General features: G+C 38.9%; 1 protein-coding gene across 1 annotated transcript in view; it reads left to right on the top strand.

The window, feature by feature from the left end:
• ipo11 (importin 11) overlaps positions 1-17407 on the top strand; it is a 106651-nt gene extending 89244 nt beyond the window's left edge. The window contains exon 30 of the mRNA XM_041042934.1: positions 15196-17407. Within this exon, the coding sequence (XP_040898868.1) occupies positions 15196-15360 (165 nt within the window). The 3' untranslated portion in view covers positions 15361-17407. The remainder of the gene's footprint in view (positions 1-15195) is intronic.
• The last annotated feature ends 239 nt before the right edge of the window (positions 17408-17646 follow it).

Here is a 17646-nt window from a genome sequence, read left to right as displayed (position 1 = left end):
CCAGCACTTATTAATTAGTCATGAAATTGTCCTTTCGTTTTCATTGTTTTGTGTAGATTAGTAATAAGCCTGATTTAGTTCTCTTAAATGGCAATCCCATTAAATGTACATGCTTTGATGTTTAATAAAGGAATGATAGAAAATGATATGTATTACATTATTAGCCGGTAGCTGTCATTGCTCAGAGTGAACCAAAAATGTTTCTGAAGCTTGATGAATTACAGATTAATCATGACATAGTTTTTGCCATTCAACCATTTTTCATTATTTCATTTTAATGAACAATCTGACTGACTCCAGAGGTCCTTTAGAGGTATATATTCATAGGAAATGAGTTTCAGTGTGTTATCAATTCACTCTGGGCCACACAAAGCATAAGTAATGAAGACTTGCCGTTCTTTCTTTATTATTGCTCCTAGTCTCAAGCAGACCATCAATGTCAGCATAATTTGGTTGTGTTGAATAACAGACCTGTCTGACAGTGTTATTTTGCAGCACAAGATATAAAGATTCTCCTTTGTGCTGCCTAAGGCATACAGAGATATCATAATTGGTTTCCATCTCTGTCGCACTTCTCAGTTTTACAGCCATTTGTCCCTTGGAGTACTGCGAGTTGTAGGCTCTTAGAGTGTGGCATGATTGCACATATGTTGCAATTAACCAAAAATTAAGTACGGAGGGAAAGCGTGCTAGCAGGGTTAATCAGAGACAGAGCATATTACTTTGAAGTTCTTCTAGCCTGTGTGTCAGTTATTAAGATGACAATTTTGTTGCAGTGTTTTCAGCTGTTTCACAGTGATATCGAGCTTTTTCACAAGTGTCTCAGTAAGCTATGCTATTTTACCAAATACACCTATGTATACACCACCTACCACACCCGTGGTAAACCCACACAGATGATTTTAATGATTTTGGCTGATTACACCAGTCAGCACTGGAGTCACCCAATGTCAAGCAGAATGGTGACCTCATGCATAGTCTGGCCCATCGTCAAGTTTAGCACAGGTCTGAACAGCCAAAATAAATGCCATAACTGATTAAGCTGCTTCTTGGTGCCTTCTGTTTTAGAGAGCAGTCAGATAATGAAACATAGCGCATGCACCACAGACATTGTGTCCACTTATGTCTTCACCAGTCTTTATGTGAATGTTGCAGCTGTGCAGATCAGATGGTAATGTGAAACGTGCATTTAGTACTGTCACCTGTCAGCTCTTCGGATTTATTGGGAGTTAATTAGTTTGATTCAAGTAATGAGAATAATCGATCTTTGGTCTGACAATTCACAGTTGTTAAATTGATCCTAATACATCTTAATTACCAGTGTGGCACTTATTCATTCTGCATGTGGCTCATTACAACTAATCTCTGTGATTTTGATTGTTAGCTTGGGGAGCTGAAAAATTAGTGTGATTCACACTGCTGTCTACTTTTTCTCACCCTTCATCCTGTTCACTCAAATTCAGGGTTTGTCAGACAAGTGACAAAATGACTGACTTATTGGCATTAACCTCGACTGACTGAGAGCAAATGTTAATCTGCTGTACATCAGCCACCGGCATATTGCTGGCAGTTCAACAGTATTGTCTGATGAGGGATTCCACACATGCCTACTCTTGATGATGCTGTTTTCAAAATCATTCTCCCATTATGGGTGAAGCTGGGGAGTTAACTGGTCCATTAATATCATTTTCTTAATAATGAGCAGCAAGTGTAAGGCTGGCAGCTGCACAACAGATGCCGTTAAACCAGAGAGCTTGCAGAGTATGAGGTGTCCAGCCCAATATAGCAAATTCTTATTGAATATTTTGCAGGGTACCAGAATTTAAAGTTCAGCTTTAAAGATAACATGTCACAAAGCAACAACATCCTCAGGCTGATGGGTTTTTTTTGTAAATGTTTTCTCTTCTAATTCTCATTCATAAAAACAGGCACATTAATTTGTTCAGGGTATTTCTCAGTCTGCATCAGGATTTGGCAAGAGGTGCGTATATCTTGCACATATTCTTTGTCTGGCACAGACAAAAACAAAGTGTTTGTTCACCAGTATCGTGGAGTCATCAGTGCAAGATATCTCTGACCTGTAAGGGACCTAAAAAAGCCCACAGCTTAGGCTATGCACCACTTGTTCACATTTTACTAGGACTGGCTCATGGAATTGTATTACCTCTTAAAGAACAGTTGTACCAAAAGATAGTTTGTTGCAGAGAGAGTTTCTCTGTGCACTGTCAAGTAATGACTAAGCCATTTCATCTATATATATACCTGACAAATACAAGATTGTCTCCTGAGAAATGAGCAGGCAGAATAAGAAAGAAGATATCTGAGTGGTATTGTCAAAGGAAGGGAAGTGGTCTGACAGCACCACTTGAATACTAATGTTGTTTCTTGATCTGCAATAATGAACCTGTCTCTATTTGTTTAAACAATAACAAAACTGAATTGATCTAAAAATCTCCCTTAAATATGTATTCTTATTTATTTTGTCACTGTTAAGGTTTATAAAAACTTTAAGAATTTTCAAAATGCAACTACTGATTCAAATCAGAGAAAGCAAACCCTGCTGGTGTTGCTGTCAGGAAAACAAGTTGCGACCAATTTTCAAGATTCCAACCCATTGCTTGAGACTTGCAGAGAAGTTATGCAAGAAAGTTATGTTAAATAACATATTATGTGCACTGTATCATTTATGTCTAACAAACACATTGAGTGCCACCAACATTAGAATAGTGTGAAACTGGCAGAAACAAATAGGGGAACCACACATTAAAACACTGCTCCACAGCGCTACTGGTGGTCACAAACTCCACAAGGTGCCTTTAAGATTGGAAGTCAACGTCACCTTTTAGTGAAAATTGATTCATTCTTTTTGCCATGAGCATTCAGTCCCTCGAGATATCGTCATCTTGACTTCATTCATAATTGATCATTTATGGCTCTTCTCTTATGTTCAATACTTAAAGTCATAAATCATGAATAGGCACAGATAGCTTTTTGTGTGCTGCAGTATATGAATGGTACACCTGCGCATTGGAACGGGAGACAAGGAAGCTTTCCACATGCAACTAAAGTGAGGGGAACAGACAGCACCTATTGTCTCAATAGCCAAATCAAAGCAAATCAGTATCCCCCAGTCATGAACCTTAAAGACTCTGTGGTTCTTACGCTTTTCCATAGAGTCATGAGCCTTTATGAAGAACATTTCTAGAGAGATCTGTTTGAGGGGTACTTTATTCACTGATGATACCTGTAAAGCTTAGATTTTCAGTATTTTCAAATGGTATTAAGTGTTCATTTAATAAAACAACAAAGCAGCCTCTTGATTGTTCATGATTTGGTTGAACTTTATATGCACCACATGTCATGGCACATTCTTATTTTGATACTGATTAATGAAATGAAAGGCACTGCATAATTTAGTCTTCAAAAAGAATGTTACTCAGTTATTCAAGTTATTCAGTTGCAGATTCTGTATTCTGAAAGCTGTACAACTGGGCACCACCAGTGGCAGTGTTTACCTTTATTAAATCACATGCAAAGGAAACCAGTTATGTTATGACTCAGTGCTCTGTTGTTAAGTGGGAGATGTTGGATTTCAACAGCTCATCAATCCTGTGTGTCATTGCCTTCCTCCCAACTTTCTTTTTAGCCAAAAGTAGCATTTCATGTTTTTCTCCTTGAAATCCATTGCGGTGAAAATGCTGCTATGTCACATTATGGTATGACGTGAGTGTTTATGACATAGGATAGATTAGAAATAAAACTGAAATAGCATTTGATTGATGGGGTCATATAAATGGTTTCATCAACATCTTTAATTTTTTAGTTGCTATATGTTCTGATAGTTCCATTCTGCACCATCCAGACAACAGTGTGATGTTCTGGGAAAGCCTCTTTCCATGTGTTGAGCAGTTGTCGTCATGCGTCAGTGTGATTGGAGCAGCTGTTTCAGAGCAAAGAAATCAGCGATGTGACTGCCTAAGAGTGAATTTATTAATCAGCACAACAGCTATTTTATATTTTGCCTTGTTAGCCCTTTTTCTTCCCACTTTGTGCTGCCGCACCTTTATGAACCAAATAGCAGGTGCACTTGGTGATGCCCACAATGTCCCTGCACCTACAGCTACCACTTTGCACTTGTCTCGGTCTTAGTTGAAGTAGATTAATGACACATGCATTAAATTTAGCTTAGCTTAACCAAAGCTAAGAGATGCTCTATGTTTGCAAATCTCAAAATAACCTAGGTAATAAATTGAAGCGATTTATTACCTAGGTTAGGTAATAAATTGAAGCGATTTAGTCTAGTAATCAATTTAGCACACAGATGGTTGTCACGGTGTATCACAAATTACATTATTACACTTATATACATACACAGAATTGAAATTATTCCTTCATAGTTATGATACTCTTGCTGTCTTTTTTCTCTGCATCCCCTCATTGTGACTAGATATTCCAAACTCCAAAAATCACTAACTGTATTCTTCCACTCCTGAGTCCCATCTTACAAAAGCAGAAATTGGTCCTTCAGTGCCTGCCAGATGGCCAGATGGCACAGCAGATTTCAGACAGAATGTTGCATATCACTGTTTGACCCGTCTTGTCGCTCAAGGCCGCAGTTGCAAGAGTCACAGCAAGTCACTCAGCCAAATAGTAGAGTACTAGAGTACTGTGGATGTTTGCATCAAAAAAAGTTGTTTTAAATTGGCATAAAATGATTTAGAGCCTTTATTCATTACAGACAGTCATGATCACCCTATAGGTTCCTTAACCCTTATCCTCAAAACTTATTTTAATGGAATTTGATTTGATTTGATTTGATTTGAAGCCAACAAAACTAGAAGACCTTTAAGAAGGTAAGACCTTCTTAAAGGTAAGAAGTTTCAAAGATCGTGGAGCTGAGGACTCTACACATTGACTATATGTTGGCATACATCTAATGGATATACACTGCTGCACATATGCATTTAAAATGGAATTGTTAATGGAAAGATGTGAACACAAACAACAAGCACATAGCACATATGCTCTAGGCACTGCAAATTGAGTCAAACAAGGTTTACTTTAGTTGACCATGTCATCTTGATTAAAAATTCATAGTTCTGTGTTTTGTTGTGTAGCAGAAAGGAGAGGTTCTGAAGTTTGGACAGCAAGCCTGAGCAGTCACTGCTTGTTCACTAATGTCAGTCAGGGAACATGTTTATTGACTGCATAAAAACCATTTCCACAGCCAAAGGACAACAAATATTCACTTGACTTTGTATCAAAATGCACTTTCCTTTTTATCTTAGAGTGAGGATTAGTAGCCTCCCTCATTGCTGTCCATCTCAACACCAATACTCAGTGTTCATGTACATGCATGCACGCGCTCCTACTCTTAGTATGTATGCATCCTTATGACAGACTGCTAGAGGGCTCTAACATTTACGCCCTCTGGTATAATACTAATTATGGTATTACAATTTGTGCCACCTCATTTGGTGAGGAAATGACTGCAATCAAGTTGTAATCCTCCCTCTTAGTCAAGAGACCATGAACTAATGAAACCTCAGAGAAGAGGGAGGTGTGTTTGTCTGTGTTTGTTCTTGTCCTTGTTTTGCTATGACCAACCTCTCTTGTCCTATGCTTTTTTTTAATTTCACTTTTGTCTTTCTTGATGAGTATTTAATGTTGTCTATCTTCTGTACAGTTGATCAGTTTTTGCTCCTGAATCTTATAACTAACAAATGTTCATGGCCTTATCTCTCAGCTCACTGTTCTCTCACTGTTTTGGTTTATTTTCTATGTGGTCAGTGCAGCTTTGGACCCCCTTGTCATTTGGACCATGCCCACACTAATGTGAAAACATTTCAAAATGTTGTTTATACATTGAAATGCTTCTCATCCACACCAGCATTTTCAGTGTTTTTGAAAAGTTTGCTGTCGATACTGAAATACCACAACAAAGAAAACGTTGTTAAATCCCTGCTCTTTGATTCGTATTACTGCTATCATCTGTTAAAGAGCATGGTTGGGAAGATTGGGTGCTTTGACAAACATGGGTGATTTTTTTTTCTCTGCTTCATTTTGTCAGGGTAAAGCTTTGTTCTGTAGCCTCCAACTGTGTGATTGCCTCTCCTGTGTCTCAGTATAGCCAATCACAAATTATAGGTGTTGTCACTGACATATCCTTCTGCCTTTTAAAGGGTTGTATTTTTGTCTTATTTTTTTTTACATACAACTTCACAAGTATAAAAATTATGATTTGGTACATCAGAAAGTGTACTTGCAAGGAAGTGGGGAAAAAAAACAGCAATCACGACTTTTTTTTTTTATTATTTGGTTTCTTGACCACCATCCTTGTTGCTGTCTGATGGTGTATATCACGGATCAGTGGCAATCTTGCAGTTCTTGTCTCCCATTCTGAGGGGGTGTTAAGTGTGTACTTAGTGTTGGGATAAGGCCCCAGAAATTGTTAATTACCAGCATCACATTTAAAGTTCTTCCTCATTTCCTGATGCGCTAAGCCATTGAGCTTGTTAGAGACCATTAGACATCCTCACTGTGTTGGTCAGGGTGTTTACATCAGCACCTCACTGTATAGCTAAAAACACACATCTCACTCTCTCCCACTAGAAAAAAACCCATTCCACAAACAATTAAATTTTCTGAAAATGTGTTTGTGCAGCCAGAGTAGTTTAAATTGCAATAATTTAAATGATCATGGACTAATAAATGTTAATCTAAGTTATAACTGGGGTAATTTAGAAGCGCTGTAATGCAGTCATGAGGTTAATGGTGCTTATTGTCATTTAGCTTAATTATAAAGGGAGACACCACCTATTTCAGTTTACTAGTCAAGGGGAGTACTACATAGCCTGTGAAAGCAGCTATGCAAAGTTTTCTGTGGCTTCTTCTTGTCTGAAGAAATGAGCCTATTTATGTCATTATGGTTATCTCAGTTAGGCCTTGGAGACTACAACTGAAAGCCTGAGTTACTAACTTGTGAATAAACAAGTCACATTACTAATGTCACTCCCACCTAACAGTTCCTAACACCTAACAGTGGCTCCAGTTCTGTCATTATACCGTAAACCTTCTCCCAAAACGTTGCCAAATGACCATATATCCTTGCATACAGCCCTAATGAATCTTTGTGTGATCTCTTCTTTGCATCTAAAATACAAGGAATATAAGAGTAAGTGAGCTCTCACACGGGGCTGTATATACATTCTTACATTTATTTTTTCAACAAATAGATATAGATATATGTCTCTATGTACAAGTATGTAGGTGTCCTTCAATCAAGCCAGCAGTGTGTGGGGACAGCAGTAGATAGCTGATATCTGCAGGAGTTGGAGTAGGAGAAGCCTGAGGAAATAGGATTAATGTCAGACTCAGATACTCAGTAGGCCCATTCCCACCAGGCCAGTGCAGCTCTGCCAACACATACACGCATACAGACTTTCACTCTCATGCATAATATCAATTAGCTACAGTCTCACATATTCTTCCATAAATACTGGCGAACACGCATACAAACAATCCCTTGTATCCTTTATTCTTCGACATTTATAATCACAGACAGTTATGCCTCTAAAGTTCTCCTCTCCTCTGCCTCAAATACTGAAGTTTTGATGGCTTTAGAGAGTATTTAAAGGATAAGGCTGGCAATATCCTACACTTTTATTGTCACCAAATCTCATGAATAGAGCAAAACCAACAATGCGTTAGTCTGTCCTCTCAGTATTTCCCAACTTTCTCAGCACTTTCTCTTTCTCTGGCACTCGCCTCCAAGCCCATTCATTCCTACTGAATTGTAACCCAAACAGGGTTAAATAGTGCATTTGTTGAGGATTATTTTCAGCTCTGAAAATTCCCAGCAGTGCCTGTGCTCATGGTGACAAAGGAGCATGCCACACTGTGCAGCAGTGAGGCTCAATTACGTGTTTTTGATCGTTTTTGGAGTTCAATGGAGTTCTCTGACAGAATAAGCTGTACGGAATGAGAATGAGACCTTCACATATATGTCCATGGAAATAAAAAAGCAAAAACAGAAACTGGGCAAAAGTCAACTGGCATCTTCAGTAACGTGGGATAGTTCATTTCAAATGAAATCCTTGGCTTTCCTTGGATTGCTGGCATCTTGTTCAGCTAGAGTACCCCTTGAGTGCATCAGACATTTCGTTCCTCTTGGGATGTGCGTAGGATATGATTTCTGTCCTCTGATAGCATGAATCTTGCAATCAAAGTCCATCCGTTCCAGCTATCATCCATGATCAGGACACCAATTTTGTGGCCACATTCAATAAACCATCTCCTTGACAATATAGTTATGTCTAGTATTTTGGGTAGAGCCCTTTCATGGAATACGATTGGGTCCCCTGCTTCACAGTTCTCAGGAAAGCAGACAAAGCGCAAATTATTAAGTCTGTTTTGATATTGACTCCTGATGTAGCTGTGGGATAACAATAGAAGATACCACAATGCAAGATTTGGTTAGGTAGCCATTTTATTCACCGCGTCATGTGACTCCTCGGGAATCCTACAATCTTATTACAAAACACTTTCAGTATGTACCCAGGCTGTACGTAAGCCAGCTAGCACCAAGAGGCTTATTTCACAGACAAAGGGACATGCTTAGCTTGCAAGTAAATTTTGAGTAGAGGGTGAATTGCACACTACTGGCATGGAGTTGTGAAATTGTGATGCCTCACATCAGTTGTTTGCATAACAACACTTGTCACAGAAAAACTGCGAGCACCAAAAATGTTTGGTTACCTCAAAACAATCCTGGCAATGTCAGTACAGATGGAAAAACCTGTTCCACAGAGTAAACCACTCTGTGTTTATTTTAATGGGCATTTTGCATCGGGTAAAAGCGGACAGACTTTTACTGCCGTGGGTGCACATCATCATCATAATCATCATCATTGTCATAGTTTTTTTTCTTCTCAGCATATCTCGCCTACTTTTCTATTCTATTCTATTCTATCTTTGCTGCATTTTCCCCCCTCTTCATCTGCTCACTTGGCAACTGCCAAATCTCTTCCACTTTCTTCATGTCTCATCTGTCTCCCTCTCTCATCCTGCCCCTCATTTATCTTCTACTCACTCTGAGGCATGAAGACCATTGCTTCTTTATCGGTGAGCCGCAGCAGGGGGCATGTCACTCTCCCTCTATCCTTTCCTCTCATCATCACTCCATCTCTTTTTCCCCAAGCCTGCACTGGTCTCATCTTTACTATCCCTGTATTTTTGCATTGACAGCAATATTTGATTTGTGCACCATCAGGTTGGCTGTGCTCCTTATCCTCATGCAGATTGCTTTTGTTCTTTCAGTTCATCCCACAGTAGTCTGTTGTCTCTGGAAGCCAGGTTAACTACCAGCCGTTGCATCTATCATTTCTCTCATGCACTGTAGGTGGGCGTGGCCTTGTCTCTTTGACAAAGCATGGGGTTTGCACATGTGCATTGTGGATAATCCCTGGGATCTTTGAATGGTGACTAGCTGTAGCTAGCTACATACATGTGGGCTTGTCAAGCTGCTCTTGACTCAGCTTCCACCGTTCTGATATCAGTTATGATATTCTACACATTTTCATACACAAGCACAGATGCGTGTGGAAAGTGTACTTGGGCATTAGAAAATTACTTCAATTGGCTTTTATTCCTAAGCATCAAGATGTAACAGAAGCTCTTCCCACCCTCAACCTGAGCCACGGTCAAATTAGCAAGGTGGGCTGGGTCTCTAAGAGTTCATGAATGTAAAACATTTATCAGTAGCAATGGCATGGCACTGTATCCTCAAATAAACTGAAATAGTAATGAACAACATTCAGTGTAATTGAAATTTTATTATGAAAACTAAAACTAAACAACTAAAGAAAAATGTGTGAAATTATTCTTGCACTTACCTGCCATTCAGCCTAGAAAAAGCCATCCCAGACAAATATTTATTCAGCATGAGGTAAAGCTGGTGCAGTTGTAGGTGTGAAAACTGTGCTATGCACCACATTAACCTTACAGCAACTGTCTGAGACAGTTAAATAATAAGATCCACCTCATGCCTCAGGAGAAGAGCTGGAGAAAAGCCCAGCATGACCCAGTATCTGCTCTGTGTGAAGTAATACTGGAGAAATGGCTGCGCAGACACCATGGTAACCAGGGTATCCATGTGTGACAACGGCAAGTTTTATAGGTCACAGTGTCAGTCATTTAGGCTATTGATTAATCGATTTGTTTGTGAGAGAGACAAGTCCACCATTTACAAGACATAAACTGAATTCCTGGACACCTCTGATGTGGCTCTTTGAAACATTATTAGAACCGGTCAAATTACATCCAAATTGACTGGTTCTAATATGTTAACAGTGCCACAAGTTGTGGAAATATTAAATATGATGTAGGCAACACTTTAAATGCCGATGAATTGCGTATCTGTTGTCATCAGCCTCTATCCATGTTGCCTTTGTCAGACAATGGCACAGTCAACTCATCAAATATAGATTTGATGAGCAGTCAGTAGCTTGACCGATTATGCTGTGATTATAAAATAATGATTGATTTAGCTACCAGCATGGCACAGCAGCTTGGGGATGACATTTAAACCGCAGTTATGTCACTGGACCACTTCTTCCTCGTTCCATTGTCTGACAACAGAAACAGAAGAAATACGTAAATGGGAATGATTCTGTTGTGAACAGAGAGCAGAAGGGGACTTAAAGAAGTTTTAACAGGTTTAGTAACCAACTGTGTCTATATATCTGCCCACTCAGTTGGGTCTGTATGGCAGTAAAGTTAAGAAGACAACCTTCTGTTGTCTCTAACTTTCTCTTTGATCACTCATTTAAACATTAATATTTAGATCATAAAAAATAATAATAATAAAAAATGTTTTACACATAATACATTCACCTTTTGGATGGTAACATACAATTCATAAAAGTAAACCTTTAAACAGATTATACTGCTGTTTCATTGAAAAATCCTTTGCATTTTTAAACAGCACTTGGGATTTATTGTCCTTTACATCAGCAGGGTACGATTAAATCGAGTATGAAGAATCACTTGTTGTAGACAACATGATCCTTTGAGTCAGATTTGACCACTTGAGAGCAGCTTGCGAGTCTAGTCAGTGATGCCGAAGGCGACTGGCTGGCGAGGCCTGTGAATGATGTGTCATAAATTAGCTGATAAAATTAACATCTGCCTGCAGTGTTATCCACTGAACCACACGCTGTCCGCATCCCCTTACACAATACTGTTCTTGGTTTACACTTAAATACATCATACAGCCCCGCAGCTCATTACATCACGCTGGTGCCAGTGTATGTGCTTTCATACACACACACACACACACAAACTCATGCTCGCTCTACTGTATTTGTGTGTTTAGAATTAGACATGATGCACCGCGGGATATTAGATAAGAGCTAGAAAAGAACAGGTTGTTGCATCATAAACTCCAGTTAGCAATCGCTTGTCTGACTTAGTTTCCTTTAATGTCCTCCGCTAGAGTGCAAACATTCTTTTCCACTGAATGGAGCAGTCTGTTGTGGGGAAAGAATGATTGTGAGAGAAATGAAGAGAGGAGGAGAGAGGAGTGGAAATTAAAAAAAAAAAGAGAAGGTTTGAGAGGTAATAGATTCTTAATAGAGACCTATTTGTGTTAATTCTGTAAATTGATTACTAGTGAAATTGTAGCTGCTGGTTAATCCCAGATTTCCTAATGCTGCAGTAGTGACATGTAGCTGGTTTTGAATTCCCCTGTGTTCGCCTTTGTGTGGGCCTGTCACTCAGAGCTTTGGGCAGTAAACATACTGTTTGTTTGTTGCTCGCACACGTGTGCGTGTGTACTAAATGTGTGTGCTGTAGTGGGAGATGTTTGAAAATTCTGGCGCTGGCCAATTTATACCGCACTGATGTTTTTACAATAATGACATGGGACTCTTTACTTTGTTTGCTTTGGAAAAGGGCAGCAGTAGTCTGGGGATTACTTTAGAGATGAGGGCTTTCACAGGCACTGTCATTTCACCTGTCTCTCTTCATTTCTCTCTGCCTCCTCTTATGTTGCCCACTCCTCTCTTTCCTCCTCCTCCTCCTCTCTGTCTTGAACAATGAGGTACAGCTGCGATTGCTCACTCTCTCCACGTCCCACATCATCTCCGTTGCATCACTCGCTTTCTTTATGGTGTTCTCTGCTACAACGTCATCATACAAGTTCCTGGTAACCTCTTTTCTTGCACGACAATACTCCTTTCTCTCGTTATCTTTGCGTATCCTTGTTGCCACTTCCCTAACTCTCCTACTCATGTTTCTTCTCTCCCTCGTAATCACATCCTCACCTCTACTCGCCTCGTGCCTCCTTTGTTTTTTCTCCTCTTCTTGTCATCTCCGTTCTTCCCCGGGGATGACAGTGAATCATGCTTATTGTTTTTACTGGTAACTTCACTCAGATTGATTTGTATCTGTTCTGATTTGGGTGCAGAGTCTCAGCACAGCAGGTGTCCTCGGCATACTGTTCTTTATCTCGCCTTTAAGCTCATGTCTACTCATAACACCCTGTTTACATTCTGCTTTTTCTCTCAATTTGACTGTTTTCATCTGCTGCATTATCCTTTTCAATTTACAGTACTTCTTCAAACGTTCTCAGAGGTGCTCTTTCATGCACAAACTTTTTTTATATCTTAGTTTTAATACTTTGTTTCTCTGGCATTGCGTAGAAGGCCATTCAGTATATATGATATGCACAGTACCCTTTAATTGGATGCATTGTTGCTGAAGCATTGCACATTTTATCTGTAAGATCTGATATTTATTGGGATCTATGCAGACTTATTGTCATTAATGGTTTCCCCGGTTAGATTAGATATTTAAGAGGATCATAATCATTAAAAATGTTTGCAAAGGCCTTGATATTTGGCTCCAAGCTCACACACAATAGAGTTTCTTTTGCTATGGTTCCACAGGCGCACATACACACAAGGAAAAAGAGGATAACGTCTTACACAGACACACACACAACTCCAGCAGGTTCTTGTGCTGTAGGTAATTATGCAGGTTAGATGACAGCTTTTCCATTAAGCCACTCTCCAACAGCCACTCTTCTCTAGTTTGATTGCACTGTAATGACAAAGAACTAATTAGCATGACAAGTATTCTTTCCAGTGATTGGCAAGAGACCAAGAGTTGTTATTACAATATTCGGCTTCTCAAAGGACCCAAAGTTGTTTTTTTTTTGTTTTGTTTTTTTTTGCTTTTTTTTCCCCCTTTCTTTCCTTTATTTTTTTTTTTGTGTTTCTGTTGTTCAACTATGCTGACCTTCTTTCAAAGGGTTGGGGGAGGAGGGTCAAGCAACATCACATAATAACAATAATTAATCTGTGGGGAAATCAAAGTAAATCTGAGAGAGCAAGAATCAAGCTACAGGTACACAGGTTCACAAATACACACACTGACAAATCCGAGTGTATTTACACAATATAGAATGTAATATTTCAAAAAACAAAAAAAAAGTTGGCCAGAACTTTTATATAGGTAAGTTTTGATTGTGGAATAGTGTTTGCAATACTAACTCTGTAATTTATTTGCAAATATTGTGTGCAGGCTTGCAAACTTTTCCATGCTCTTGTGGTTGCCTCTGCTCTTGTTTCACTCCGCACAAAATAAATGACATTGTGCTTGCCCACAGTAGTGTGTCGGTTCTGGTCAGCCGTCCAACTTTGTCTTGCTTCTTTACTCTGTTGTCTAGGATTGCTTTTCCAGCGCTGTCTTCTGTATAAAAAGAATGGCAACAGCTGTGTATGTTGAAGCATTGTCTCTAGCGCAGGTTTTGTGTTAGATGCATACATCAGACTTGGACATTTGCCACTCTCGGAAGGAACTGAAAGAATTAAGAATAATTTGTGGATTTTACCTTTTCTCCAAGCAGTCCTGTTATAGTAGTTATATAATTAAGTTTCGTTTTTAAAATGAACTCAGGGCTGCGGCTGTTACTGGTAAAATAAATAAATAAATACATAAATGTCTTTATTGTTGCTCAGCTTTAGAGTCCCTCTGTGTGGACATGGCTTTATCTGTTTGTTCCTGTCATATACTTCGTGTATAGGGCTGGGGTTTATCTCTGTATCTGCTGTTTGTACTGTGCAACGCCAAGAACCCTTCATAATGGAAATGCAATGTGTAGGTTTTGCTCCAGATTAAAGGTAGAAATCAAACAATCATAAAGATCTACGGGCTTTGCACATTCATAGGCCATGAAGTACACAGATGCACTATAAGTGCTTCCATACCGACACAGTGACCAAATATGTTGAGTAACATGTAGACTCTCTTCAAAAGAAAGTCATTAATTGACCGTGAATAGAAAGAGTAATCCACCCAAAAATTAGAGTTTTGTAAGTATCGGCTCATCCTCACGTCAGCTCTGAGTGACAACAGTCAGTGCAGTGCAGAGCTAGCCTGGATGGTTAGATTCGCCTGAGGGGAATCTCTCTTTGAAAAAAGTCTTGTTGACTCAAGGCCAGAGTTTACAAGAAAAAGGTGTGAAAGACTGAGAGCAGCAAAAAGAACTTTTCAGTTGTAATGAAAAGTGCTAGGTTTTGGTAAAAGCTGAGTGTAGTATCCAGCCTGTGAAGTATTGTGAAGAGAGTGAGAGAACACATCCGAGTTTTTGCCACATACAAAATCAAAGCTGGAATGTCCACAGAACAATAACGTGAAAGCCCAAACCACACTTGAATCCCTCTGCAAAATGTTCCACCTTGAGTGAGCTTGAGCAATTCTATTAGGAAGAATGAGAAAAAAGGAAATCCCCAAATCCAGATTTGCTACAACAGTGCAGACATTTCCAAGAAGAATGCATTTTTTATTTTCTGCCAAAAATTCAACCGCCGTCTATTTACTCAGGGGAGGAGACTGAAAGAGAAATGATGCCTGCATAGGATTTGCAGAATTTCAGTGAGATGTGTTTTATTTAGACTGTTGAAAAAAAGTTTATTTCACTTGGAATTCAGTGTGCAATACCACGAATGATTTTTGATGATGAGTTGAAAACTCTGAATTCTGTGTAACGGTGCACCAGAGTATATGTGCATCTCATTTTCTGTCAGAAAATTGCAACCCATGGCTTTTCGCCCCCAGAGCTGACTTTGAGACACTTCCTCAGGCAACATCCTGTCATTTTTCCCACTCTCCATTTTCTTTGTCCCACTACAGTTGGCCCTGGAGGATCCGGTGCACAGCGTTTCTCTCCAGCAGTTTGTCTATGAGAAGCTGAAGGCGCAGCAGGCCCTGATGGGGGACCAGGGCTTCGGGGTCCTGATGGAGACTGTGGATACAGAGCTGGTCAGGCAGCTCCAGGAGTTCCTCCAAGGCCTCTGAATCATTTCTACAATCCTTTACTACCTTACACAAACATCTTTGCCTAATTCTACCCTCTCCCCCCATTTTTGAAAATGTACTGGAAAGGCTAACAATCTGCCCAACGTGAGGAATCCTAATCCAGACCTTCCCAGCCTCTACCTGTGCTATGCCTTATCTATATTCAGACCTAGCCTTGTCAACTGTCCTCAGCTAACACCCTTTGTCCCTTTCTCTATTATCTGGATTCCTTTACAACTCTTTTTATCAAGATGGGGTTTATGTGAGTGCTTAAAAATGTCAAAGTACCGTGACATTTTTAAAACACCCACGTAAAACATCACCACTCTAGAGCTTCCACTCATTTCTTCTAGTTTCTTCTCTTTCTGTGGTTTTAAGGTGGAATGGGTAGAACTTTGGAGGAATAGTATAAATGTTGGGGGAGTTGAGGAGTATATAGCAAAAATCATCTGCAGGTGCCAGTGCAGGAGTCTCAGACTATTTTCTATGGAGAAACAGATTGTAGCAGACTACGTTTCATTGGCTTTGTACCTGTACTCTGCACAATGACAATAAAGTGAAATCGAATCTAAATGTGGATGAAACAAACCCGAAGGACCTAAAACAGTGTTTACAGAATCTATTCTTAAAAGAGAGAGAGAAAAAAAACAGAAATGTAATTTTGTATGTATGTAAAGTATTGATGATATTCTGCATGACAATATGTTACTTTTTAGTTTGTTTTTACATCGTGTTAATTTCTCTTCCATTTAAAAAAAAAAAAAAAAAAAAAAAATAGTTTTGTCATAACCAGAGGTCAAGTTGAAGTAACTACTGAGAGAACTCGAAAGTGTTTTTCTTTCATTTTGAGTTGGGTTAGAGGGAATGTTTCCTGACTGTAAAATGGGTGATTTTTAAATGGTTGATTTGTAAGAGTGCTGAACCACATTTATATGTATATACATACTGCTGCTAATTGATGGTGTGTCGGAGCACTTTAATAACCAAAAACTGTTTCACATTTTTTTCATCTTTTCTTCAATGGTACATCTTCACACATCATTGTACTTAAACACAGTTGTCGAAGGCCTTGGAGCAGTGCAGCATTAAGACCCTCATCTTGAATTGTTGCCATTTATCATGTCTCAGTGCTATCTTGTACAACAGAAAAACTGACTGTAAACAAAACATGCTCTTAGGTTGTGTCTTCAGTGTTTCATTTAATGAATTCTGACTTTAGTGGCTGTTAAAAAGTCACATTGTGAGCCACTGTGACTTTATGAGTCAAAATATGTCACTTTTAGAGAACGTTGTGTGTAGCTGTCCTGCTGCCCTGCCATCTTTTCTGATTTTACAGATTTTTGATGACTTGGAGATGAAGCTTTGATAGACTTGATTTGACAGAAGAACCACTTTTCCTCTTAGGTTTTCTCAGAACAATTGATTATTTGGAAGTTTTGGAAACTTCTTTTACAAAGTAAGAAATTACTTCAAATTGGCACTTTAATAGGTGAATGAAGTGGCATGAGCATCTGATTCATGCAGAAGCTGAATATGTTCTAAAAAAATATATTTGTTTTGATTTGAAACTCATATAGAGAAAAGTAAAAGATGTTATTTACTTTGGGTTTACTTTACGTTCTATTTTTACTGTGGGTTTAAAGTGGGGGTAAAGAAAATGAGCCTACACCCTGCCTTTATAATCGGTTCTTCTGAAGCTTATGGATTAATGTGGTTCATTAGGTTGGTCAATCTCCCTGAGAAGGAGATAATCCTGACACTAGTTCCTTTGACACTGTGATAGAGTTGAGTAGCAGTCAGAATTACAGCCTTATGATTTCAGCCTTACCTATCATTGAGACTCAAGAAGATCTTTCTTACTATTATGTTAATTTCTTAACTAGTTTAACAGTAGAAGATTTCTGTACTCGTACTCTATTAATGACAGCAATTAAAAAGTTTTGAACACAACATGCAGTAGAGGGATGTTTTTGGGTTATAAGTTTGTTTATGTTTTGATGGGAAATAATCCTTGTTGCTTTTTCCAAAGCCTTCAATAAAATGCAGTAATCAGGCATAATATTAGCCTGTGTATTTCCATTACTAATTTGATTTAAAGATAAGTGTAAATGAAATCACCAATCCCAACTGAGTCCTTGATATTGTTTCTGAAAGTATGTTATTTGCTGTCCAGATATTTAGAGTGTGTTTTATTTCAGGCAGATCCGACCACTGTGGCACGGACACAAACCTCAACTGACTTGACCCCGGACAATTCAGCATTGAGGACCTAAATGTTGATTGGTA

Source organism: Toxotes jaculatrix, chromosome 7 (genome assembly GCF_017976425.1).
Source record: "Toxotes jaculatrix isolate fToxJac2 chromosome 7, fToxJac2.pri, whole genome shotgun sequence".
Lineage (NCBI taxonomy): Eukaryota > Metazoa > Chordata > Actinopteri > Toxotidae > Toxotes > Toxotes jaculatrix.
Note: the sequence above shows the minus strand (reverse complement) of the source record. Positions and strands in the feature narration are given on the sequence as shown.